This window comes from Typopeltis vanoorti, chromosome 8 (genome assembly GCF_054136105.1).
Source record: "Typopeltis vanoorti isolate ZY-2024b chromosome 8, IOZ_Tvanoo_1.0, whole genome shotgun sequence".
Lineage (NCBI taxonomy): Eukaryota > Metazoa > Arthropoda > Arachnida > Uropygi > Thelyphonidae > Typopeltis > Typopeltis vanoorti.
Window position 1 is genome coordinate 2,547,296 of NC_143556.1, and position 25,731 is coordinate 2,573,026.

The 25,731-nt window shown below is 41.0% G+C and overlaps 1 protein-coding gene across 2 annotated transcripts in view; it reads right to left on the bottom strand.

The window, feature by feature from the left end:
* LOC150103677 (ras GTPase-activating protein raskol-like) overlaps positions 1–25,731 on the bottom strand; it is a 770,313-nt gene that overhangs the window by 742,056 nt on the left and 2,526 nt on the right. For both annotated transcript variants that reach the window (XM_090396487.1, XM_090396486.1), the window contains exon 2: positions 8,084–8,155. In XM_090396487.1, coding sequence (XP_090252613.1) covers positions 8,084–8,155 — 72 coding nt within the window. The remainder of the gene's footprint in view (positions 1–8,083; positions 8,156–25,731) is intronic.

Below are 25,731 nucleotides of genomic sequence, written 5' to 3' on the forward strand. Positions count from 1 at the left end.
GATACACTATGGATATCATAGGCATCCATTTCCTTTATCCAACTCGGCCTTAACATTGTTATAAAATATGAGCAAATTGCTGAAACATGACCTTCCTTTAGTAAACCCATGCTGTTCCCTGCAGAGTATAGAATGATTGTGTTCCCATTTCTGTACGCGAGTTCTTACCAACAACAACAATACCACATCAGAGATACTGATAGGTCAGTATTTAGACACATCGGTTTTTGTTCCACCATTACAGAACGGAACTATCCCACATTCTTTCCATTCCTGTGGCATCATTCCTGAGCTCAAATTACACACCCAAGTCGAGGGTAATTCGGCTGAGCATTCCTTTAGCATATAGGCTGATGTCCTCTCTATGCCTATCTTCAAATTCTTATGCGGGTTATGCAACAGTTCTAGAACATCTTTATTATTCTCCTCTTCTATCTATTTATCCAATGTCCATAGCATTGCGGGCATTAACGCATATTTCAAGCTGACTGATCTTACAGAAAGGGAGTAAGCATTCTTTCAATCAGAACATTTGCTTATGCCACGAGGGTACTGTCTGCATTCACTAAAGTTATTCTTTCACATTCATTGTTTATTTTGCTCGCGGCATAAAGACAAATTTATTTTGGATTGCTTTTTCACATTCCGATTTAGCTTTCCACACAATACTCGCTGCTTTTCTGGCCTGAGCTTTATTGGATTTGTTGTTTATTAAAGTTGCACATCCATTTCGTTACAATCCTATTCTTCCATCTCTGTGGACTCGTTTTAGATACTATTTTAGATACTCATTTAAGCATCTTTTCAAAGTTTCTCATGCGCTGCTGATATCTTTCCCATTTAGTAACTGACACTCTGAGAACGGACACGTCTTCCTGGGTTGGTCGCCATTTCCAGGTTCAGCGTGTAAGCTGTCCTGATTGGAATATCCACGTGACTGGCTTCTTTCCAGGCGAGCATGGCATGATCGCTGTCACCAGCTGGGGGCAGAACAGTCCCATCCTGAACTGAGATACCTTCTGATTAGCACTCTTTGAATTGCGGTCCTTTTGTTACACGCTGCTTGAGAAAGTTGTCTTGCAACAGCTTAATAATTTTTCCATTTTTAACACGAGATTTCTCTGCTACCCAGTCAATGTTCGAAGTCGCCCGTGATGATCACTCACTTACCACCGGCGTAATTTGGAGACGCATTCATTGTCCGCAGAAGCTGAACCGCTAGATCAGCGGCACCACCCCATGCTTCACCCTCCACTTCACACCAGATAGCCTCGAACTCGCTGCTACACGAGACTTTGTTACTCTCGTTGTTTTCTTGCATTTATACGCTAACTGGCCTCAGATCATTTGACATCATCAATCATACACCAACTCCTTTCTTATCTTTCCCAAGATTACTGTACCCTTCTACAGCTGACTGCTGATAGACAGATTTCACTAATGCCAACAATTTTAGTGTATTCACCAAACTCAACCCGTTTGTTCCTGATGGTTGCACGCACCCCCAAGAAATGCACAAAAATCTGCTACGAAATTGAGGGACGGTTTCGCTCCAGTTCATTTTCAAATAATATTATTCAGGTTCATTTTGAATTCTCGAGTTATTGGGGAAATATTAAGGCGAATGTTCATCTGAGAGAAAGCCAAATTACAATCAGGATTATAAAATCAAGAACAGCACTGAATATCGATGGATTTAAACCCTCGAAATGCATTTCCCTACAACTCAAACCAATCGGTTAAATAGTGAATAAAGGATAAAAATGAATAAACTTAATTAAAATGGGGAATATTACCATTCTTTTTCCTTTTTAATTTCATTAGGAAAAAGGTGCAGAAGATGGTCTTGCTAGTAAACTTAAGAAAATATTAGTTAAGATTCGTCTGTTGGAAGTGGGACTTACAGGATTGCACTACAACGATCCCGACCACATTTCTGTTGAATATTTTGGTCCCTTTCGTGAATATAAATTCAGGGATGTTACAATAAAAAGCGGTATGTGTCTTAGAACTTCTAAAACAAGCTAGAAATATCACGGAGATTTCTCAATGGATGAATTAATATAAACAACAGAATATAGTACAGAACGTAGATTGGCAAGTCATCTGGATTATGATCGCCTGCACTTATTATTATTATTATTATTATTATTATTATTATTATTATTATTATTATTATTATTATTATTATTATTAAGAGAAACCTCCATGGAGTCAGGGACTCATCGAGGGAGGCCACGTACTACAGCTGTCAAACTTGTTCTTGAATAATACTCAATATTAATGAAATACTTTTCGATGTTTCGGCAAGTGAGAGAAGCTTTAACCGAAAACAGACATTTCAATTAATTTTAGTGGAGGGGGAAAAACGCAGAATATTCAGCAAATCACAGAATTGCTTATGAAATGGATGTGAACTTTGATCGAATAAGAGGCTCGGCATCCTTTTGATAGCTTCAAGTGCGGTTATTTGGAAGAAAATCCTCCCAGTTCACCAATACCAGTGAATGGGTTTAAATTGACTGATAATCGCATGGAAAATTAACAAAAAAAACAAAAACAAAAAAGCAAACTTAGCAAATCCAGTTCATGGTGCGATTAAAAAAATATTTATTGATGAAAGTGGCCTTTTAAGCAAGTACACGTGAATGCGTTTTAGTAAAAAAAAAGGTTACCAGCAGTCAAAACAGAAGTCCGTAGAACGGCATTCGATGAAACTAAAAAAAGAGTATGAAAATCAAAAGCTTATTAGCTCTTTATACTTAAGAAACTGAAATATATTTACGAAGGGGTTGGAACAGTCGGCCTGAATTAATTTTAAGCTTCGTAATCGAGTTTAAGTTAGAATATACTAAGGAAGAAAACGCTATTTCGGGAAAGATGACGAATTATTAATTCTTTTCACGGTTCTGCTGCTGATTCCACTCCCACGACAAAGTGCTCGAATATCAGCAGGTTCAAGGACATCTGTTGACGGCTGAAAAACCAATCACATGCGATGCTTGCAAAACACTTTTTTCTTGCAATAAACGCCTTAGATTTTTATATAAGTTACAAGATTTGGATAAGATAATAGTAAACCGCGTGTTATAATTCATTTTACTTCGGTCACTCCGACAAATACCCTGACAAGAAAGCACAGCCCATGAGATAAACCGAAGAAAAAAAAAAGGGGGGGGGGGCCTTGAAGAAAGGCCCGTAGAATTCTCGCTGTGAGCACGAGACTTCAATTAGTAGCTCGAAAAAGTCTCAGCGCAAAAATTGTGACCACTTACCTCCCACCCCCAATTAACTTTTGGCCAACGTTTTTGTTTAAACATTCAATTTTGAGAACTGCGAGATTTTCAAAAAAACATTTCACTTTAAGAAACAGCGCGAAATGTTCGCCCCAAATTTCCCGGTTTAAATTTAAGAAGCTGAGGAAAATTGGATTTTTTTTTTCTCATAGACTGCAGAAGGTAAACGGAAAATGAAGATTTTTGTAGACGCTGCAGAAAAAATAAAGAAAAATAAAATGAAGGGAATGAATGATAGTGGCAGGAGAATGAGAGCATTTCAGTGGAAGAAATAAAAGCAAACCAAAAAAGAGCAATCGCGAAGATCGTAAAAGAATCGGGGTTGGAATAAAAAACAAACGAAACAAAAGGTGGCGCTGAATAAACGGATCATAAATTTAAAGAAAAAAAAAGAACGTGGATCCAAAATCAAATAAGAGAAAAATGCGAATGCACAAGTCATGTGGAAAGAACGATGGGAAAGCTCTTTGACCAGATTAGGCTAAGAAATAAAAACAAGAAAAACTAAGAAAGAAAAATGTCAGAAATACCACAACCAGAAAGAACAGATGGGATAAATAATAACTTAATAGAATGAGTTGTCTCTAACTTGAAAAGTAGGAAATCAGCTGCTCCTTTTTATAATTTCCAGTTGGATGGAAATTATAAGAAAATGCTGAATTACTGCCGATGAAGAAATGAGTGAAAACACGACAATTTAAATAAATACATCGTAAGAAAAACTAATGCAAGAAATATACTAATTGTGCGCCACTACTATGAAAATCGTGCAACAAACGCCAATTATTATTATTGTTATTATTATTTGACATTTGAAAAAAAAAATCATTATTGTCATTGTCACTCGCTATTATTGTCATTCGATTGTTTGATTGATAATTCCATGACCGGAAATGAATTCGTTACATTCCACATGATTTCATTGTTGCAAGGCCTCTTGGCTGTCTGCGTTGTTTAAAATACGTGAAAATGAAAACGAAGGACTAGGAAAAGGAACTCACCTTCTACAAAAGAGACAGTAAAAACTTCTTTCTTATTTTGTGCGATGAGTCGCTATATTCGTAGGATTGCAAGCCTTCTACTATGCGGAATACTCTTCAGGAGCGCTACCGGGCTAGGATTCAGTAAAGATGGCGATTTTGCAGTGCTGATGGGATCTTCGGTTATCATACCATGCGTTCCTGGCCCCGCTAGCGAACAGCAGCTCGATGTTTTCATCGGGCATAAGTGGAGCTCTTCCGAAGAGAATCGGCTGGAAGACAATCGCGTCAATCAACTGGAAAGTGGAGAGCTCGAGATAAACGACGTACACGTTGCCGATTCCGGATTGTACAAATGCGTGGCAGAAGTGCTCGCCGAGGACGAGAGCAACGCAGTCACAGAAAAAGTATTCGAACACAGGTTAATCGTGTACGATTTGGCTGGCCACAAATTCGTGAATCACGTTTCCTTCGACGCTGCGAACACCTACCCCAATGCGATCGTTCGCAAGGTCACTCATATTCTTAAAAACGTCTGTAGCGAACACTTCTGCGAACCTGCAGAGCCAAAGCTGGAGCGCTGCTCCTTCAAACCAGAAGAAGAAGAAGAAGAAGAAGAAGTGGTGGCAAGGAAAAGACGCTGGCGACGGAGAAGAAAGGGAGTTTGGAGAGGCCGCGTGCGTGAAGAAAACCAAGCCAGAAAATGCAATTTTTTAATATCGTTCCACGCGGTCATGAAGTACGCCAACGACGAGACTTGCGACGAAGAATGCATGAAAGAAGACATGTTGAACAACCTCAAGACAGCCGAAAATAAGCTACGGCAAGACATGATGGATTTGAAGCAGAGCGATCCCTCCTTCCGACCCGAAATGGATTCTTTGAGCACGCGACACTTCATCATCTGCAACGAAGGCTTCCATCTGATAAAGGAGCACACGAAGCGCTGCTTCCCCTGTTCGCCAGGCACGTTCAGCGGTCCAGGCAGCACGAAGTGCCACGTCTGTCCGATCGGACAGTTCCAAAACGAATACGGAAAGCACTCGTGCATTCCTTGCCCGAAAGATGAGACAACTCTTCACGACGGGTCCAAGAGTAAAGACGACTGCCGGTCGATCAAAGGTGGAATCATGGACGGGATTAAGAAAGGAGTCAACAACTTCATTTCGCTCTTCACCGCATGAAACCAAAATTCGAAATCAAGGCAAGCATTTTGATCTGCAGAATTAAATGTCAAACTGAAATTATTTAAATAGAATGTATGTTTTCAAAAATAAACTTTACTAATTCACTTTCTGCTCAAAACTTATTATTTTTAATTATTATTATTATTATTATTATTATTATTATTATCGGAGACTTCATGGGAATAAAGAACTCGTCGAGGAGGGGCCATACATACGTCACCCGCTGCAATGTCTCCTAAAGTAATTCCCAGCACAACAGATGCACTCGCCACTTGGACAGTTGCACTCACTGCTCTCTATAAAAGAAAGCTCTTACTATCTTAATCTTCCACAGATGCCCTCCTTTTCCTCGGCCCACCTTCCTCTGAGGAGTTTACGAGTCTGTGATATTAATTTTCCTTTCCCATTCTTATCGCCGTATGCGGTCCACGTGCACACTCGTCAGCCAAACATTATGGCCGCATATCCAGCAGCGTGTTCGGCCTCCAATATTTCCCTTTCACCAGTCTTGGCGTTGGCTCCTCTGGACGACGAAGTATGTCGTGAGGCGTTCTGGACTAGCTAGATAGAATAACGTTCAGGAGATCGCGAGCGAGTAAGGATTGGCTTCAACTGATGGATATTGCTTTCACTTTTATTACTGCAAATGTTCGATGCGATTCAGATCAATTATGGTGAAGGTGTTTTCAGTCGAGATGAGAGGACCCTACGAGAACAATCCCCGTGCCAGAATGCCGCCAGTATTAGTTCATTCGAGGCCAACCGCGCAGTCTGATTGTCGGGAAATAGTTCGGGTGGTCATAGTGAATGAATTGCGAATGCTGCTGACTCACTCTCTCGATCTATCCTCGAAATCCGCATTCCTTGCAACTCTTATTCGCACCCTCTGCACGGCTTCTTCATCCCCTCGTAACCCAGAACACGAAATCCACATGCCCAGCTGCGATTGTAAAGATGCGAAACGATTTCTTTATCCTTGCATGGCAATGCTCGTTTAAGCATCGCATTTATCCTGCGAGTCGCTTTTGCAATCTTGACCTTTGAACTTCTTATCCATCCTAACTACAGTTTCGCTCGCATAATTTTGTTAATATAGAAAACTTAGCATTTTATATCAGCGGAATTGTGCGTAGCGAAACGGATGAGCTCTCGTCCTTCCTCATCGGCAACCATTTTCATTCGCCCGCCCGCAGTGGAATTCAAATTATTTTGTAAGCGCCGCCCATCAGTAGCATCGAAGTTTAATTGAACTTCTGTTAGGGGTCATTCCCAAGGTCATTAATCCATACGCTAAGGGTGGTTTCTAGGTCTGCACGGTACGATTACTGCTTGTCACCAACTGGTGGCAAAATTGTTAACACCTTCGGATGCTGAGATCAAATCTCTTTGTCTCCGACTTTCTTCTTTTCCTTCTTTCACTTGAGAAAGTTGTCTTGCAACAACTCAATGAATTCTCCTTCAATCTCATCACCAGTTTTCTCCGCTGTCCAATCCATGTTTGGATAATTCGAGCGACTCTTCGTAATTTCTCTTGCAGTATCGTTTTGCAATTTCTTCATCCCCGGCAACTGAACCGCGAAGTCTAACCACCCCCCAGCCTCTCATCCGTCACCAGACAGTTCTAAATTCACTGCCACGCGAGACATCATTGCTTTGCTTTCACGAGTTTCTATCCTAACCGGACTCAAATGATCGTTCGTAGTACCACCGCGTTCAATTCTAGTTTGCTCGTCATTGGAGTCAAACTAGAATCGGGTGCGGGACACTAAAAGACGTCATTTGCTAACGGCGACAACTTGGCCACAAGGAATTCACCAAAGCATCAAACTCGAGTTCCATTTGTTTCTTTCTGATTCTTCTTCCTGATTTTTGTGCATAGACAAAGTTATTTCTTCTCTTTTTCGCATCTCTCGGCCCAGCCAGAGAGCCCTCCCCCATCACCAGATTTATAAGCCTTTCATTGCATTTGCATCAACGATTTGCACTTCCGCACATTCCAACCGTTTCCCTGAATCTCCCGTTTAGGTCTCGCCCCAGTTCAAAATTTCTTCAGGCTCCTGATGCGAAGTTCATTCGTGCGCAAGCCCTTATGCGGGTCCTTTCTGCCATCGTATTCGCTTCGCGCATCCAAAACTCAAGCGCCCAATTCTCCTACAGAGCATTGAATCCTTTCTATCGAAGTCTTCCATCTTAACTCAGCGCTCTTACATCTCGGAACGGACTGGCAGTTTCCATCCTTCTTTCTCGCTTCTAGCTAGACTGATTCATAATTATGAAATCCGGGGATTCGTTCAGGAGGAGGAGATCGTCTTGCAAAGCAGCAGAATATAACAAATCCAATATTCGCGTGTTTCACTGCCTCTTACAGAAGGCTTCGAATAGAATTAGGTTAGCATATGCTGAAGGTGGTGACAGCAAGAAAACTTCAAATACCGAAACGATCAGCACGAAACACGAATGTAGAATAAAATACGAATTTATTTAACATGGTTACGGATAAGATAATCGTGTTAAACAAATCATGAATTCCGGCATGCGCTCTGATTTATGGAATGCCGTGCGAATGCTTTTAAGGGTATTCGCGAGACCGAAATGCAAATAGACATCTAAGATGACTCACCCATCTGCTCGCCAATTCCAGGAACCTCCATCATTCCTATGGTGTGTCTCCGCACGGAGCTGTCTTGGATCCCTGCAGGAAAAGATAAAAAGAAAACGTTTAGTGCGCTCGACCTTCCCGTCCTCATTGTCGCTCACGTGCTAAAATGAAACCCAACTTTCCCGAAGAAATTCGACAGCGCCCTCTCGCATCAACACGTCTCAACGGAAAGAACACTCCGCATCCGTTGACACGTTCAAACAGCTGCACCCAAGATGGGATTGACCCCCTGGCCAGTTCCCCACTCGGCGAAGCAGGTGTCAGGAACTCCTCCGCAGCTGTGGAGGAATTCCCGACACTCCAGGAGCAAATCTTGTAACTCTTATTGCTGCAGTTTGTTTTTCGCTTTTCTCAACAAATACTTGAAATCATTCAACCACCTACAAATAGGGGATCGCTTACAATTTTCGTGCTTTAGACACCCCTCACCTGCTGCACCTTGGAGAGGGATTGCGATTTCCAACCAAATAGGCTGTGCGTTCGAAGTAAAGTACCGAGAGCGACACCGAGTTTGTAAGTGAACGAATTTCATTGTCCTCGACGGGAGAGGATCCCCAGAGGGAACTTTTCTTAAGCCTGAAGTGACTTAAGAAAAGTTCCCTATTTCGTAGGAGAATCGAACTGCTATTCCCTCCCACGACTTTTTTTTTTTAACCACGAGTTCGCTCACTCGTTTAATTCGACTAATCAGGGTCGATTCGCGAAATTCCAACCTGCGTCATTTTTGGACATTTCAACCCTCTTCGGTGTTCGCTTTTCTCCGGAACTCGCATCTTCTGAACCCGAAACGTCACACTTCAACGAATTCCCATTCGCACGGAGATTATTTTCGCGAAGCTTACGAGAAACTCGAGAAGGTTCAATTTCTTCTTATCACTCGCTCTTTCTTGTAATTTCCAGCGAATCCTCAAACAGGAAACATCTCCACCGCAAAGAGATTCGGAGGTTCCCCCGCTCGCAACTCCCTTACAGAGACGAGATGAGCACATCCGATCGGATTGTTTTAGCAATATTTGAGAAAAAGGAACTCCACGAGCATGCGTTGATGGGATGTTTCAGTGGGTCACTCGCACGTACTAGCAGGGACGGGGTCATTCGGGAAGCTTCTTTAGCGTGCAGACTTCGGCAGAATTCTCCGCTTTTGCTTTAAAATGGGGTCGTTGCGTTGACGTGGAAAGTTCATAAGTTTCAAAAACTAATCGAACGCGTGAATGTCTCGTGAACGCTGTTTCCATTACTCTCATCGCCCACCTTGTCTGTCAAAAGATGTTTGGAATTTAATAAACGAACATCCAGTGGAACGCAGGAAACGAATTTCCCGATGGAAGCCGCGAGAGAGAGACCTTCCCTAACTCATAACCTGTTGACCTTCTTGCACTGCAGCTGCGCAAACCTCGATCGGCTAGCGCGGTAATCCCATCAATACTGTTCTCCAGAAGTCGTGTTTAGAATTGGGCATAATTGCGAAGTCAGGTTAGCTTTTGTCCGGTCGTTAGGTCAAATTCATTCAGCGCCGGTGCAAAGCATTAGAAAAACAAAACGAATTCGATTTTCTCATCGTCCTCTTATAATATTCATTTAGCCGATGAAAACATTATTCGAAATGCGCAGAGGACCCCGATTGATTGGCACGGATTCGCCTCTGTTTAGGTCTCTTTTATTGTAGGAATCACGGGAACTCGGATTTGCAGAACGTGCCACCCAATGAAAACTTTCGTCGATATTTTCGAAGACACAGAAATTATCACGACGATGGCGCCGTTTTTAACGAGATTTATATCGAATGGCGAATATTTTGGAAAAAATATCATCAAAAGTCTCGATGATTTTTCCTTCCTCTTCCAAAGAGAAACGTACTGCTTTGTGCTCCCTCTCTAAACGAAGCAGTCTTCGTCTTCCCAAGATCGGAAACAAGCCTGCGTCTGCATACGAATTTCACGGTTGCGTTCATGCGCTACTTTGCTTGTTTGCGAGCGCATGAACAAGAAGAAAGGGTTCTTCGGACTTCCCAAACCGAAGTTCCGAGAACTGCCTTTCAAAACAGGTCAGGTCATCTTTGAAAACGATGAACGCCAATTTAATTCCAGGAAGTCCTCTGGTCGAAGCCGTAACTGAAGATACTTCGAAATTTCGACCCTCCCTCGATTCGTTGCTCTTCTGGCCATGAACGTCGAAAATCGTGTTCTAATTGAAATGCGCGAGATCACTTTGCTGCCTTCGCTGACTTTCCAGGTCGAAGTCTCCGCCTTCCCTTCACATCCCCGGGATCGAAAGAAATCTTTTGCTTTCTCTCTTTCCTTTTTTCTCTTCCATGACTTCTGCAGTAAGTATGCCTCCTCATACTTCATCTCTGAAAGACGATCTGCCACCCCTTGGAGATGAAAGAGCAGGAGAGAATCGCGGGCGTCGGTTTGTGTTTCGCCGAAGAAAATCTGCCGTTTCGGAAGAGAAGAAATGTTCTCAAGAAAAACGGAGAGCGTTTTTCTTGAGAACGTTTCTTTGCCAACGCTTCCACGCAATGGCTACTGGTCGGGTTTTGCACGCAGCTCTTTCAGGCACGCACACACGCATTCAGTCTTCCCGACCCTTCTCACGCAGGGATCTCGTCCACCAAGGAAGGAAAGTCAAGGGACATTCAGGGAGTGACCGAAGCGGACTCCGGAAAATAATTTTTGCCTTACGAAAAACTGTACAGCGAATGCATCTCAGCGAAGTCCTCGACGAAGCGAATAACAACGCAGGGAAAAATGAGGGGGGGGGGGTGATAGCTCGGAAGAGGGTTCGTCACTCGGACTGTCTTTGGGCAGGGAAAGAAAAGAGCATTTCTGTCTCCATTTAGCTTAGACGGTCATCTCAAGACGTGACATTTTTGCAAGGCCGTTTCTGAGCTCGAGGGGACACAAAAACCTTGAACATTCGCGTCACTTGGACGAGGTTAGTTTTCATAGGAAAGAAAGAAAGAAAGAAAGAACTTGGCGTCCCTATAGCATAAATTATGAGATCATTGGATATGTTTAAGAATTTACAGCCTCCCTTCTTTTTAACCGTGTTTAAATATTATTCAATTTAATTGGATTCTTAATTTAATTTTAATCACTCCTTCAGTGATCGTTTTAATTCGGGACGCAGCCGCCTTATAAAAAAAATTGGAACAAGCAACGAAAAGGTCTGTTTTTCGAATTAAAAAGCAATAAAAAAAAACTTCTTTTAATCTGAACAAGAAATTTGAGGTGTTTGGTTTGGGGTGCGAGGGCAATTAAGGTGATGCTGCGCCAATAAATGTCTCTGCAGTGGAGAGAACTGGAGAGAGAGAGAATTAAGTGATCCAATTACTGTCTTCTGTACAAGAATATTTTGGAAGCAACTTGTAAAACGAGGACGGATTTTCAAATTGCATACAATTAATAGCTACTCGGGGGGGGGAGTGAAGACAATGTTTCTCTTGTGCACAGCACGAGCACAACATTGAAAAGCGAATGTAGGAGCTCAGCGTGCATCTTTTGTTCAATCTTTTAATGCCTCCAGATTTTTGAGGCTCGAATAGTCCCGAGAAGAGAAATGTCCTCTCCTTCAGGGATTTGGGTGGGAGAAAGAAAAACGGGATTCAGTTTTGTAGGTAGTTTTAGGTATTAAGACCGCATATTGTAATACAAGGAGTTTGTTAAAAATAAGTAATTGGAAAATTTTAACTGCTTAACCACAGAAACCTAGTCTACATCAGGATTGAGTTTTTCTAGTGCATTTACGTTAACAAGGTTATCAGAACGCAACTAAAGACTGCTTTGGAGATCAGAATTTAGGCTGCGAGATATTCTGGAAGTTTGAGTGAGCTACGCAGAGTTAAGTTTCTTAAATGACAAAAAGTGTGTCAGCAAAACTGCTTGCGAATTTGAAATCCACTGGAAAAGGTCAACACAAGGAAGAGACGGTGCGTGAAAGAAAGGCTTGTGGAACACCACCATTAGAAGTTGCGAAACTCTTGTTAAACTGATATCCCAAGGTTCACTCTACGGGACTTCCCCTTAAAGAACGCCCAAACAAATACAGTTGCGTTCTACCGGCATTCAAGTTTATTGAATTTTTCCTGCTTGCTCACCTTTAGCCCCTCCTCCTTTCGCATCGCCCTCCATATAATGTCACAACGATGAAACGCCCACACTAATTCCTCATTTAATATTCCAGTCTACCTTCCGCGTGGTTGGCGTTGTACCATTTTGACCTATCGATGTCATCCTCCTCCCACGACCATCCTTTCTTCTGCTGGCCACATCCTTTAAGACCTCCGCGGGATTTTTCTACAGGAAATGCACTTTGAGCAGAAATGTGCGTGCTTGGCTAATGTTTGCTCCTTCTGCATCTTTGCTGAGAATGCTTTTGGTCTTCTCGTGCAAATGATTATGACCTTCCATCTTGTGCCGCCTAAGTTTACAAGATTTGTTTTGTGTCTCTCCCACCCACGAGAAGTGGCGAACCTGCAATGCCTTAGTACCGGGGGCTAAGGATTTTCTTTTTACTTTTGTCAATAGAAGCTGGGTGGCGTTCTCGCATTGGACGATGAAATTCACCTCCTTGAGATTACTCCCTCAATATCTTCGTTCGTTCATTTTACTCCACCCTTCTTTAGTTCGTAAACCTTTGCTTTCTTCTGCTACGTAAGTCTCGAGTAGTGCCCAAGTAGCATCTCTCTGCTTTCCACCCAACTTCTCCTTCCGCCACTGTTCCAAGCTGTCTCACGAGCTTTCATAGTCACCAGCCTTCCACACATCTCCTTTCCTCACAAAGTCCTCGAGTAGTTGTCCACCACGCAGGCGATCGCTTCACGGTCGCTCTCGTCGCCTGGAGATGTATTCGATACATTTTCATTGACGTCTTTCTTCTAATGCGATGATCACGTGCGATCCTCGCATCCCCTGATGACCACGATTTCCGTCTCGGGAATTACTGGGAAGAAATTTTTGAATCTTTCTTGTTTCAGTCCCTGGAAAAACAGCTCGAGACATTTAAATTTCCAAATCCGAAATAGAAAAAAGCGTCTCCTTTATTATAATTTTTAATTTTGGCAAAACGAGTGATCACAGACGACGATTATAATTTTATTACGAATTAATAAAACCATTCAATGACTGGAATAAAGGTAATATTATTCGTATTTTATACATCGATTTATGTTTTTCTTAAATATAATACAATACGATTATATGACTATAAATCACGCGCAACGAAAGCCACACATAAAACATTTTTTTTTCTTAAAGAGCCAAAGGCCTCACTTCGGCGATGTAACATTATTTAAATTAAGGGGATATTAAATCCCACGTTGTTTCAAAGCCGAATAAGATCTTTGAGTTTCTTATTCGGCTTTGAAATAATGTGGGATTTAATATCCCCTTAATTTAAACTTTTTTTCCCTTTTTTGTTACACTTAGTCGCTTCGAATCGGATCGTTTCCAGAATGACCCCTGCTATCAGATGGTTCGTTAATTCAACGAAAAAAGAAAAAATCGCTCCCGTGCTATGGGAAAATTATTATTTTTAAATTTGGATCACGTTTGAGAACTTGTTGATAAGTTAAATATATAGGTGATTACATAATCTTTATTTAATTTTATAATTTTCTGTTAATTAATTATTAAAAAATTAAATAAATTAATTTTATAATGAATCGGTCCGAACTCTAGAAATACTTGAAGAAATTTCAAAATGCGGAAGCAGCAGCTCGCTGCAATTATGCTACCAAGCCGACTGCGAGTAAGAAAAAACCCCATTGGAATGATGACGCATTTTTAGCACGTGCGAAGTGCTCGAATCCAATTTCGAAACAAGGAGTGGGGGAAATGTCGAATCTCCAAGTATCAAAAAAAAAAAAAAAGTTGGTCAGCCAATTTTAAACTTTTTTCTGGTAGGAAAACAAAATAAAAAAAAAAAAAAATCCAGTCAGATTGCATCTAGATTGGGCGCCGAAGTTGGAACCTCAGTTTGAAGAGCTGACAATTTTATACGCGAATCAGCGGCAAAGCAGAGTTGCGCGTGACCAAGGAATCATTCAGATGTCTTAACGCTAATTTTTATGTGAAAGAAAGAGCAATCAAAATTTAAAGAATTAACGAAATCGATTATCGTTTTATTCTTCCTTTGGATGAGTGGGCCAGAATGGAAATAAAAGATATTCAGAATCGCTTTTTCGTTCGAACGCTTTAATTTAGGATGAGTTCGCACACCCGCAAAATGTTCGTTGATTTGCATTCAGAATATTGCGGACTTACAAAATACAAGAATTTCGAAACATTATGTGTGTGTGACAGAGAGAGAGAGAGAGATGGAAAGGGGCAACAACAGAGATGAAAATAGTGCCCAACATACACTGCTTGGAAAGAAGTCAACGGACACTCCCATAGGCAAGGTGGATCGTGCCGTGTAACATGTTTGTAGTCGGTATCAACTGGAGGAATGTGATGCTCCCAAGTCAATGCCACTGGGTCCTGGTGAAATAGCTGCGAGAAGGGAACTCTGGCAGAGTTTAAAAGAGGCGTCGTGGTAGGATGTCATTTGGCAGGCAAATTTTGCCAAATTGGGCAACCATGCTGAGATGGAAGCGCAGGGATTTAACTGCAAGTGCTGCCCGCAGTGGTCACTCACTGAACGTGACCGTAAGGTGCTACGAAGTATAATATGTAGAAAGTGTCATTCGACACATTGAATGCGGAGTTCCGAGCATCGACTGAAACACGAATCCGCATAAAAAAACATTCAAACCAAGCTCACAACGCGGGTTTCCAACATGCAAGCCGCACATTACCCGCACGCATCGTCGTCTTCAGCGAAGCAAAGAACGGGGGACGTGGAAGCTTGGTAAGCTGTATTATGGAGCGACGAATCGCGCTGCACCCTCTACCGAGCAGATGAACGGGAGTGGCTGTAACGGGTGCCAGGCGAACGTCTCTTACCAGAGTGCGCAACCTGAACTATGAATTCGGACGTGGCGGTGTACGGTATGGCCCTGCTTTCCGCGGTTGACCTCTGCTTGTGGTAGCGTTAAACCCGAGAGGTAGCTGAACAGCCTGGGTAATGCGATGCTTCCTCCTTTGCGGAACTGCCTCTTTCAGCAAGACAATGCACCGAAGGCTACTGCGTGGACTGCACGGTCCACAGTAAATAATAAATATATTTTAAAAATAATTTTCACGAGACTCAGAAAAACAAAAAATTCAAGACGTCAAAAGAAATTCCATTCTTGGTCTCGTCGTTTTTCCAAGTGTAAGCAAACTGAGCTAGTTGAAGACTTCGCATCGCTTGCCTTAGCATCCCAAAATGCAATGCGAATACTCTCACGGACAAATATAATGCTCTGCATTATGGGAAGAGCCACAGTACCCAGAACACTTTCGATCTATGTTGAGGTCTCATCAGTGGGAGCTAGACCCTGAAGTGGTACAAAATTGAAGTAATAAAGGTCGAAACCGGACTGGGTAGTAACCCTTCCCATAATGCATAGCATTATACATGTCCACAAGGAGATGTGCTTTGCATTATGGGATACTAAGACAAGTGATGTGAAATCATCAGCTTGCATATATGAGTGACGTGTGAAAATACCTCACGAGCAAACTTAGTTTGTTTTCACTTGAATAAAGGATGAAACCAAGAATATAATTTCTTGGCATCTTCAATTTATAGTAAAACCAAGTGAAAAAACTTTCAACATCAGAAAAACGATGTCTCGAGTCCCTGGAACATAAAAGTAGCGGACACTCAGGAACCCCGCTGCACGTGATTAGATTTCTCTACTTGGAGTTACTCTCTAACCCAGAATCTCTCACTAGACATGAACAAGCATTAGAAATATATGCACGTTTACACAAAAATATTATTTAATTTGTCAAATATTTCGGTCTGAATATTACAGATTATCTTCGGTGGCTACGTAGGAATAGTTTTAAAATCAAAGTGGAATACGAACAATTGATCATTCACACATAGAACGAGCCGCGTGATGTCAGATCGCTAAGTATTAAAAGAGTAAACATTTTTTATCAGAGTCATGATTACATTAAAGATATTAATTCAGAAATGCGTGTAATAATCTTAAATAACATTAGAGTAATATAGGAAATTTTAAAAAAATTAACGTGTTATCCTAATTAAACTTTCCCAAATTTTTGATATAGATATACGGTCATTACGATTCAGGTTAGGGAGTTGAAGTAAGGCCTCCACACTTTCTTTAAATAAACGTTCAAATTTATAGCGACATCTGTGTAGGAGGAGAGCCTTGCACCAAAGGATTGTGGCTTGTTTCTATTCCGTGCTGAGCTAATCCGGATTTCTCGGGTTTGTTGTGTGGAATTGATGATTGACGCTCTTGAATTCTTTTTTCTATGGAACGTCCAGTTTGTCCAAAGTAGGAGAGATTAAAATTGCAAGGAACTTGATACACACCAGCTAGAGACAAGGTTGAGTGTTTATCTTTAGATGAAGGGGAAATGGGTGGATAATTTGTTAATAGGTGTATAAGTGGCTGTTAAATCACATTTCTTCAGAATTCTTGAAATTGGTTCTGAAATCCCGGAAATGTAAGGAATTGGAACTCGACGTATTGAATCTTTGCTGTTCTGTGTTGGATTGTAAGAATCGGAAAGATGTTGCGTACTCTTTTCGGAGAAGCCATTTAGTTTCGTGTGATGTTTGATAGTCGAAAGTTCCTTCTGTAATAAATGAGAAGTTGAACAGTCAGTTTTGGCTCGTCGGATTAAACATTTTGCGACTCCTGTTTTTTTTTTTTTTTTTGAGGAGGGTGATGAGCAGATTCTTTGAGAATGTAACGACCTGTGAAAGTGGGTTTTCTGTAAACTGTTGTTGTAAGAATACCTGAAGGTGAACGGATGATGAGGACGTCTAAAAAGGATGACTTGTTGTCTTTTTCAATCTCCATGGTGAACTTATGTGCGAATGATCAATCGTTCGTATTCCACTTTGTTTTTTAAAACTATTCCTACGTAGCCACTGAAGATGGTCTGTAATATTCAGACCGAAATATTTGGCAAATTAAATAATATTTGTGTGTAAACGTGCATATATTTCTAATCATTATGACTCAAGTATCGTTAAAGAACGAATGTTACAAATATCACATCGTTTGGTTTTCTCCACGCAGTTCTTTCTCTCTGCCGAACTGTTTCTTGTGCGCAGATCCATTTGACCTTTGAATGTTGTTCTCACTTTCGGGGGTGGTGTCAGAAACATAGTTGAATCGGTGCAGGAGAGAGCTATCATGTACTGATTAATCATTCTCTCTCTCTCTCTCTCTGTCTCACCAATCTGTTCCAATTTATTCTTCTCTTTATCACACAGCTGCCCATTTTCTACAAACATTCCATCCTCACTGTTCATCAGAATTTGCATGCCCAGTTTCTTCGCTCTCTTCTAAATCTTTTAAAGTCCTGTTCGGCATTCCCTTCGACTTCAAACAGTTCAGCGCGATGTTCAGTGAAAAGGAAGCGCCAAAAACTTACTCTTTTTTTTTTTTTTTCAAAATCGCGCGATCTCATTGGCCATTTAAATAAAACTTTAAATGTTTGTTTACTTCGTTTTCGCTCGTTTCTTAAACTTTGTATCTTCCTCTTCTTCCCTCCCCCAACAATATTTAACTCCATCTAGCGAGTTTTCAGGACTTGGTGAACGAGTTTGGATTAATCTCGCAATACCGATGCTTTAATCTCCAAGTTCGTTGGCTGATCATCCAAATCGTGCACAGGGTCTCGTGGAACCCGAAATTCTCGTGCAAATGTTTGTCAATTATATTTAACAGTTGCGAAGATAGCAAAAAACATCCGATTTCTGTAATTAATTGTTAATCGGCTTTTCTTGTGTAAAACGTTTAGGCACCCCTCATAATGTAAGTCTTACGACGTACGAAACTTGGTCGGTTTTAATTACTTACTTTTATTAAACTCCTTATTTATATTATAAAATTAATATTATTTATATTTATACTTAAATATATAAATATATACTTAAATATATAATTTATCTTATTATTAAATTTCAACACCGAAAACTTACGTGTGCAATCTGATTTTGCCTGTGCTGCATAAAGCTGCGTCTCATTTTGTAGCATCTTCGTGCGGGTCGTTTCAGAATTTTACTTTTGATACGTATTGGAATACGGAATGTATTCCGATACAAATTGTGGACTTCGCTCCAGTGGTGTATTTTGCATTGCAGAAATGAGGATTCCTTTGTCGTTAAAAATGAGATTTATGTTTTTCTCCACCGCAAGAGAGCGAGTGCAGTATCAGCCCTGGCGGAAGAACTCCTGGTGGAGTCATTTGTAGCTACATTTGTTATAGCGGAGGACGCTAGTAGCATTTGTCCGTTGCTGTAGGTGGGTTGTAGCCACCTTCCTTTCCATTGTTCTTAGCATTTTGCTAACCTATGACCAACTCCTCCTGAGCCAGGACGGGCGGTGGCGAGCGTCAGTGCTCATCACTGCGTCCACTAAACCTTTTGACTCACTTCGAAACGATAACGTCTGTGGTGGGTATATTTGTCGGCTGTGGCTTTCCCCAAAATCAGGGATATGACAGAGCTGCCTTCCTTTTGACTTCTGTTAGATCCTGAATGCAGAGCTTTACAAGCAAATTCTTCATTCAGGATTTAACATGACAAACTGCTACTTATTAAGGAGATATCTGCACATCGGCTAATAATTATAAAGTGTTGTTTTATGTTTTGTAATAATGTATAGTCCATGTGTGCGATATAGTGAGAGTTATTGCTAGGTTATTTGTAATTCCCAAGTGAGCTGTCTAGTACTTTGCGAAATTCTGAGAAAAGTTTATAATAGTAATCCGGAATAATCGCGTATAATCGGTACGAGTCGAGCGTAGCGATGGAGGCTACGTAGACGTCAGAGCGCTACCTAGAATAATGTAACCGACAAGTTAGCGAGGTGTAGGATCTCCCAAGGGACATGAACGATGGGGTTCGTGGGTGAAAACCACACGAATAGAGGGTGCCCGAATAGAGCGAATAAATGACAATGCACGCCGTTTTACGGTGCTTTTTGACCGTTTGATCTTGGAGTGTCGGATTTGAGTTTTAGGGGGAGTTGGCCGAAGGATTCGTGAGAGAGCGGTGGGCCGACTACGGTAATGACGGACGGCAGGTTCTTTTCTTGAGAATACTTGAAGATTTTCAAGCGGAGCTGATCGCGATATGACGGCCCATGTGGAATCGAGCCTTAGCAAAATGTCCCATTGGAGAAAGTTTCCTGTGGAGATGTAGACAGCACGCAACAGTCGGAAACGATTAGAAGAAAAAGCGTAGTACATCGCCAGGCGCAAAGACAGCCGAAGAATAGGCAGTAAGGTAATCTAGACCTACACGAGATGGCGGCATGAAATCTGAAAGGATCTGCTAATGTAAGAGTTTTCGTTCTATGTTAAAAATTCGTTTAGAAGAACAAGAAATTTGTGTGTGTTGTAACTAAAGGATACTAGTAGAGAACTTTTAGTGAGAATTTGACTGAATTAATTAAGCTCTTGTGGAACAAAGAAGAGTTGTTAAATAGGCAGTGATTTGTGAATGGCTAAACTTGCTTAAATGAAATTTAGAATTAAGGTAATCATTGATAGAGTATTAATGAAAGTGTTCAATAAGTATTCTGTGAGTAACTTGTGAAGGGAATTATATAGTAGTAGTATTTTGCTTAAGCCTGATCTTGTCCTTTCAGAATTGAAGGATTTAACTTGCTCTGATTCATTGTGATTTAGTATAACCAACCCTTAACTTAGAGTGAATTTTGATCCATTGAGTATTTAAGCTTACATAACTGTAAATGTTTTGTGTTTTTCCAATAAACATGTTTTGTACCTTATACCTGAGTTATGCCTGATTACGAATTCAAACAACCACTTATGAAATAGAACCTTTTTGGTGGGAAGGAATTAGATATTATTGCTTAAGCGAGATTCAGAGCACGACTGCTAACTGAATCTGCACGCCGCTAGCGTGAGATAAAATAACTGTGTGTATCCTTTTAAATTTTGAATTATTTCCCTGAAGAAGAGTCTCTTCTGTTGTAGGATATTGGCTGGCGCAGCGAAATATAAATTTTGCCAATATCCGAAGAGGAAATAAATCTGAATTAGTATTTGAGGAGCACGACAATAGATTGGAAGGAGAGTTATCATAGAGGTAGAATAAGATATCATATGGAGAAGAAGCGACATAACAATAGAGTAGAGGACTTTGATTGTACACAGTTTTGAGATAGCAAAAGGATCGATTCTAGAGACAGTAAGTTAATGTATAATAAGATTGAACCTACGACTTACGAAATAACATCATATGAAAGTAAGGATATAACAATGACACAGCCGACAAATTACAGAATTAACACTTCTGTTGTTACGATAAATTTTTTGTTTGGTCGGTAATTTTTTGAATTTATTCACCTTTAAGAGCAGTTTCGTGGACACTCCGCATACGTTCGCCAGTATTTCTACACGAAAATCAAGTGGAATGCCGAAATAACTGATTGACCACTCGACACTTTCCGTGAAAATTTTTCGGTGCAGGAAGACAACAAACGCTGGACGATGCTTTCACGCCACATCCGATGTGACCACCGGCGCAAAAAATGCGCGTTATGCGTTCCCACGTGATAGAGCTTACAAAATCTCCACTAATGAAGATGAATCACTTAACTACCTCAACGCCATCTTATGGAAGGATCTTGTCAACAAAATTGTGCGTCCACCCCAAGACAGTCGAATGAACATGAAAAAGAAGACTTCGGAGGAACAGCAATTCTCTCCTTTATACTGTCGGGGACAGAAGATATCAAGGATGCTGCGATGACAAAAAATATAAAAGTTGTTTTCCACCACCTTAACAAGATTCCAAAACATCCCACCACCTTAAAAAATAAATAAAATAAAATAAAAACGGTGTCTCTCTCAGGAGGACCCCTATGCACCACAGGTACAAGTTCAACTGTACCTGTGGTGCATAGACCAGACAGGGCAGGTCCTCCTGAGAGACACACCAATCTGAACACATCGTAGAGAACGATAGAAACAAACGGAGTGGCGCACTTGCATCTGAAACTAAACATCGAGTGTTGCAGCGGCAAATAGAAATGCCCCACGTGGATTAGAGATTTTTCTGTAATCTGTGTGGGGTGGTGGAGAGGATTCAGGGGCGAGTGACAGAGATTCTGGTAGGTCTATGGGATGCTCCCTATGAAAATAGGTTTCAAAAGCTAGCTGATAAGCGAAAAGAGGAGGCTTTTAAGTTATGAAAGCGGCTTTAGAAGACTGACACCGAAGAATTTTTGCAGTGCATGACAACGATGGTCGCCCAGGAAATTGTATAAGAATATGATTATCGAGGGTGGAAGGACACGTTTTTTTTTTTTTTTGCTTGGAGGGCTGAATGGGCTGCCAGAGGTGGTGGTGAGGGGTTCGTCGATGAACGAGTTTAAGGCGAGATTTCACACGCGTTGTGTGATTAAGGCCAGCGGGTGAATGGATTTCCCCCGACGAGTCTTCTGACCCCACGAAGATACCCGTGTGATAATAATAATAATAATTAAAGGATTATTATTAGTGTCCTGTTTATTAATAAAAATAAACAGGACACTAAAATAAAAAATATTTTAGTGTTCTGTTTCATTTAGATAACCAAAATTTTAAACTTAGATTACTTCGCATGTCCTGAAAAAGTGTTCGTCAATTGATTTACCAAATATTGCGGGCTAAAAATTTGGAATAATTTTGTGGTTTTTTTTTGTTTTTTTTTTTGTAAAAAAAAAGCTCCTGTTATAGCAATAACGACAGACGGAGGGAGCGCGACGCTGAAATTGGATGTGAAAGTTTATTTGAAAATTTACTCTGAAAGTTCAGAGTGTATTTTTCACTTGGTTAGACTATTATAAGTTTAGTTTAATCCTTTATCCGAGTGTGAGCAAACAAGTTTGTTTACTCACACTTGGATAAAGGATTAAACTAAATTTATTATACTCTAACCAAGTGAAAAATAAACTTTCAACATCTTTCTCTGAATCCGGAGTAATTTAATAATAAGGTTGTACACCCTTTGGCAACTCCTATAGGTTGGGATGACCTCTCATTGCTTCTGCCGTGGTGTCTCCACTACTAGGCCTGGCTCCCACTCACGAGACCTCAATAAAGGTCGAAACTAGTCTGGGTAGTGGCCCTTCCCTTAATGCATAACATTAGACATATCTGCAAGGAGATGTGTTTTGCATTATGGGAGATACTGAGATAGGAGTGTTGGTAGCTTGCTCCACCTTTGCAACGAGTTGCCACTAAGGGAAGGGCCACTACATAGGAGATACTCAGATAGGATTGTTGGCAGCTTGCTCCACCTTTGCAAGGAGTGCCCTGGTGTTGAACCACCTTACCCCAATCCTGAAGATACTTTCAGCGCAAACTTTGTTTGCTCACACTTGGATAAAGGATTAAACTAAACTTATAATTACTCTGAAAGTTCACTTTGAAAATGTACGACGGGAGGTTCTTCCGTTTATTTTTGTTCAATAGTTGTTTGCTCTGGGAAGAAATTAGATCTTCAACGACCTTCAGTCGTTCCGCCACACCAACTCCAATCGTATTTTCCAAGGGAGATTCAAAAACTCCACCGGACCGAAGGAATGCTTTTCTCATCGCTTCGTTGCACAGTCAAGACATAAAACATACCACAGTCGCGTAAAGGGAGAAGTCGTAAAGCGGGGGACTGTCGTAGTCTCTTGGCAACGGGGATGTAAGGAAAATTCAGTAACGATGTGAAAACACGTTCTTTGTTACTTGTGGGCTGCCGTCCCGGCCGTTGACGCAAACAAAAGAACTTGGAAACTTAATTGACTCCGGCAATGACGTCATTCCCGGTGGCTTTGTTTACATTCGCTGTTGTACAACACGAATGACGTCATTTACGACAAAACAGTCGAAACACCTAAAATTTGGGGATTCGAAGAACAACCCACGACCCGTTAAATCGCATTAAGATTACAAGTAAGATGGTGAAACCATATCTGAACACATCTGGCAACGAAATCCAGTGTGCGGTCTGCTTTTGTAAGGCGTTTGTGGATGCTTCATTGGCTCGTGCGTATGTTTCGAAAGATGAAACGTCTCGTGCAGGAGTCAGAAGCGAACACTTTTAGTTTAAAAATTTTAAATTCTCGAAAATTACGAAATGTAATTTTAGGCTGCTTCCTTGAGGGCCCCTCTGAAGAGTGGGTGCGAGTCCCTCGCTACAAGAAAGACCAGGGTCTGAACTCGACCTGCTGCGCCCGCGGTTCTAAGCTGAATAATCGCTCCTTCATTTTGCTGTTCAACACGTGGGATTCACCAAGACAGAGAAGGCCGAAACATTCGATTGGTGAACCAATTTTGAAAATATTGAAATTCTGCGCGCGCAGAAATGCCGTCGACACTTCTACAGCTTGAGTCGTTCAACAGATTCGGAAGTTGTTTTTTGGCAGCATTACGTACTTTAAGATGGTAAGAAAAGAAAAACCGAACCAAGGAAACAGGAATCTTCAACCGCCGAAATAGCGCCTTGACTGACATTACTGTTTTAACGATTCGAAACATATTCCCCCCCCCAACACCCAACACTTTAAATGGTAAAACTGTAAAAGGAACGCTTACTGCTATTATGTGACACACCCAAGGACTCGTCGTGAGAGGGCATCTCCCCTTATGCTGTACTTAATCCTCCAATTATACACTACTACCAACAACACACAACGCCATCTACTGCCCACCACAAATAGTATTTTTCGTCTGTAAATTGCGTATGCTCTCTTGACCGATTTACCTGTATGCGAGATGAAATTCTCGAGTTTCTTCCGAGATAAAAAAAAAAAAAAATAAAATAAAAAAATTTTTGCTGCCTTCGTATGCCATCGGCTAACTCACCGTCAACTAAAAAAAAAACGTAAAGATTTCTCACGTTACGCCGGAATCGAACTCGAATCCTTTCCAATCAAAGGCTGCAACGTCCTGTTGTTCTTCCAGTGGCAACTTATTTACCAAAATGGCAGATTTTTCCAATAATGCTTCCCGTCTGTCGGGGTTTAGTGGTGATTCGCATTCCATTTCATTGATCTTTCCGAGGAGGAAATAGTCCACTCTCACGCTGCAGGAAACGAGAGAAGTGTATTACTAATTATGAAGGAAATTCACCCCCCCACCACCACCATCACCCTCCCTTTGAACATGCAAAATACAAAAGTCGAAAAGTAATATTCACTGACATATATTCCCTTTTCTCATTACAACAAAATCATCAGAATCTTTTTGTTATGATCCTGGATCTCCTCCCTCCCACAAATAATAAAAGAAGAAAACTGATTTTTGAGTGTCCTTATTTGTAGCTTTAATTGTGCGTGTTGTGCTTTTAAAAGTGTTTTAAATATTTGAAAACCGAGGCTTGTAGAACTTCAGCACGGAGTTGAACTGCAAGTAAAAGTTCATTTCAAATTTAAAAAAATAAAAATTATTGTTGCGGGCCAAGAAGGAACGACTGACATTCGTGCCGAGAAATCGACTTTGGTAGAAATATTTCGTAATCGTTTACCGGCAGTGTAAGACCAAAGTGGGGTGTTTTGGCAATTGCACTACTTAAAACAAAACATCAAAGAAGATTACATTTTCTTTTTGATTAGCCCCTTTGATTAGATTTGATTCGCTCGCCAGACGGCATTCATTCTTTCTTTCTTTCTCAGAAACACTGTTTAGGCAGTTTTGTGTTCTTTGCAATGTGAAGTGCTTCAACTTGCACGGCGGTTGAAGAAATGTTCGTGAAAATCAGTTTTTGCCCTTAAAGTGTGAAAATGATTTGAATGGAGATAAACACAGTATGAGAGTGGATGTAAAAGGATAGCTGGATGAAGCGAGAAAGAAAAGTGCAAACAGTTTGCTCCGTGTGGTCCTTCCCCCCACACGACAGCAAATAATCTGTGTAGAAGAAATTAGTGTGAAGTGACTCTGATGGTAGAAAAGATGACGATGGAATAGATTTGGCATCAGGAAGCTAGAGAAGTTGTTTATTGTGCGAGATTTGATGCAGAAAGTAAGCGAAACTGGACATAGCAAGTTACTCTTTGCGGGGGGGTACTTTTGAAAAGCAGAAAAGGGCCACCCTTTGACCAGATTTATAACCAAGTTCATCTGAGGTATGTAAATGTAATAATGATATGAGTGTCAATGGCCATGGTTTTAAATCTGGTCAAAGGGTGGCCCTTTTCCGTTTTTCAGAAGTACACAACCCACCCCCAAAGAGTAACTTGCTATGTCCATAAATGCCTGGAGCATCGGAAACACAAAGTTTATTACTTTCTGAATCTGTTGCGTCCTGACCAGGATCGAGTGTAAAGGGTGCAGTATTTTTAGGAAGGACAGAACAGATATGAAAGGAAGGTGCTATTAATGGCATCGGATGATTTGCGTCCATTTAGAAGAGAACCTCGTGAAAGCAATGATGTCCCGTGTAGCAGTTAGTTTGCAGAATGAAATATGTGATGGGATGTTGCAACAGACCTGACGATTCAGTTGCTGGAGATGATGAAGTGCATC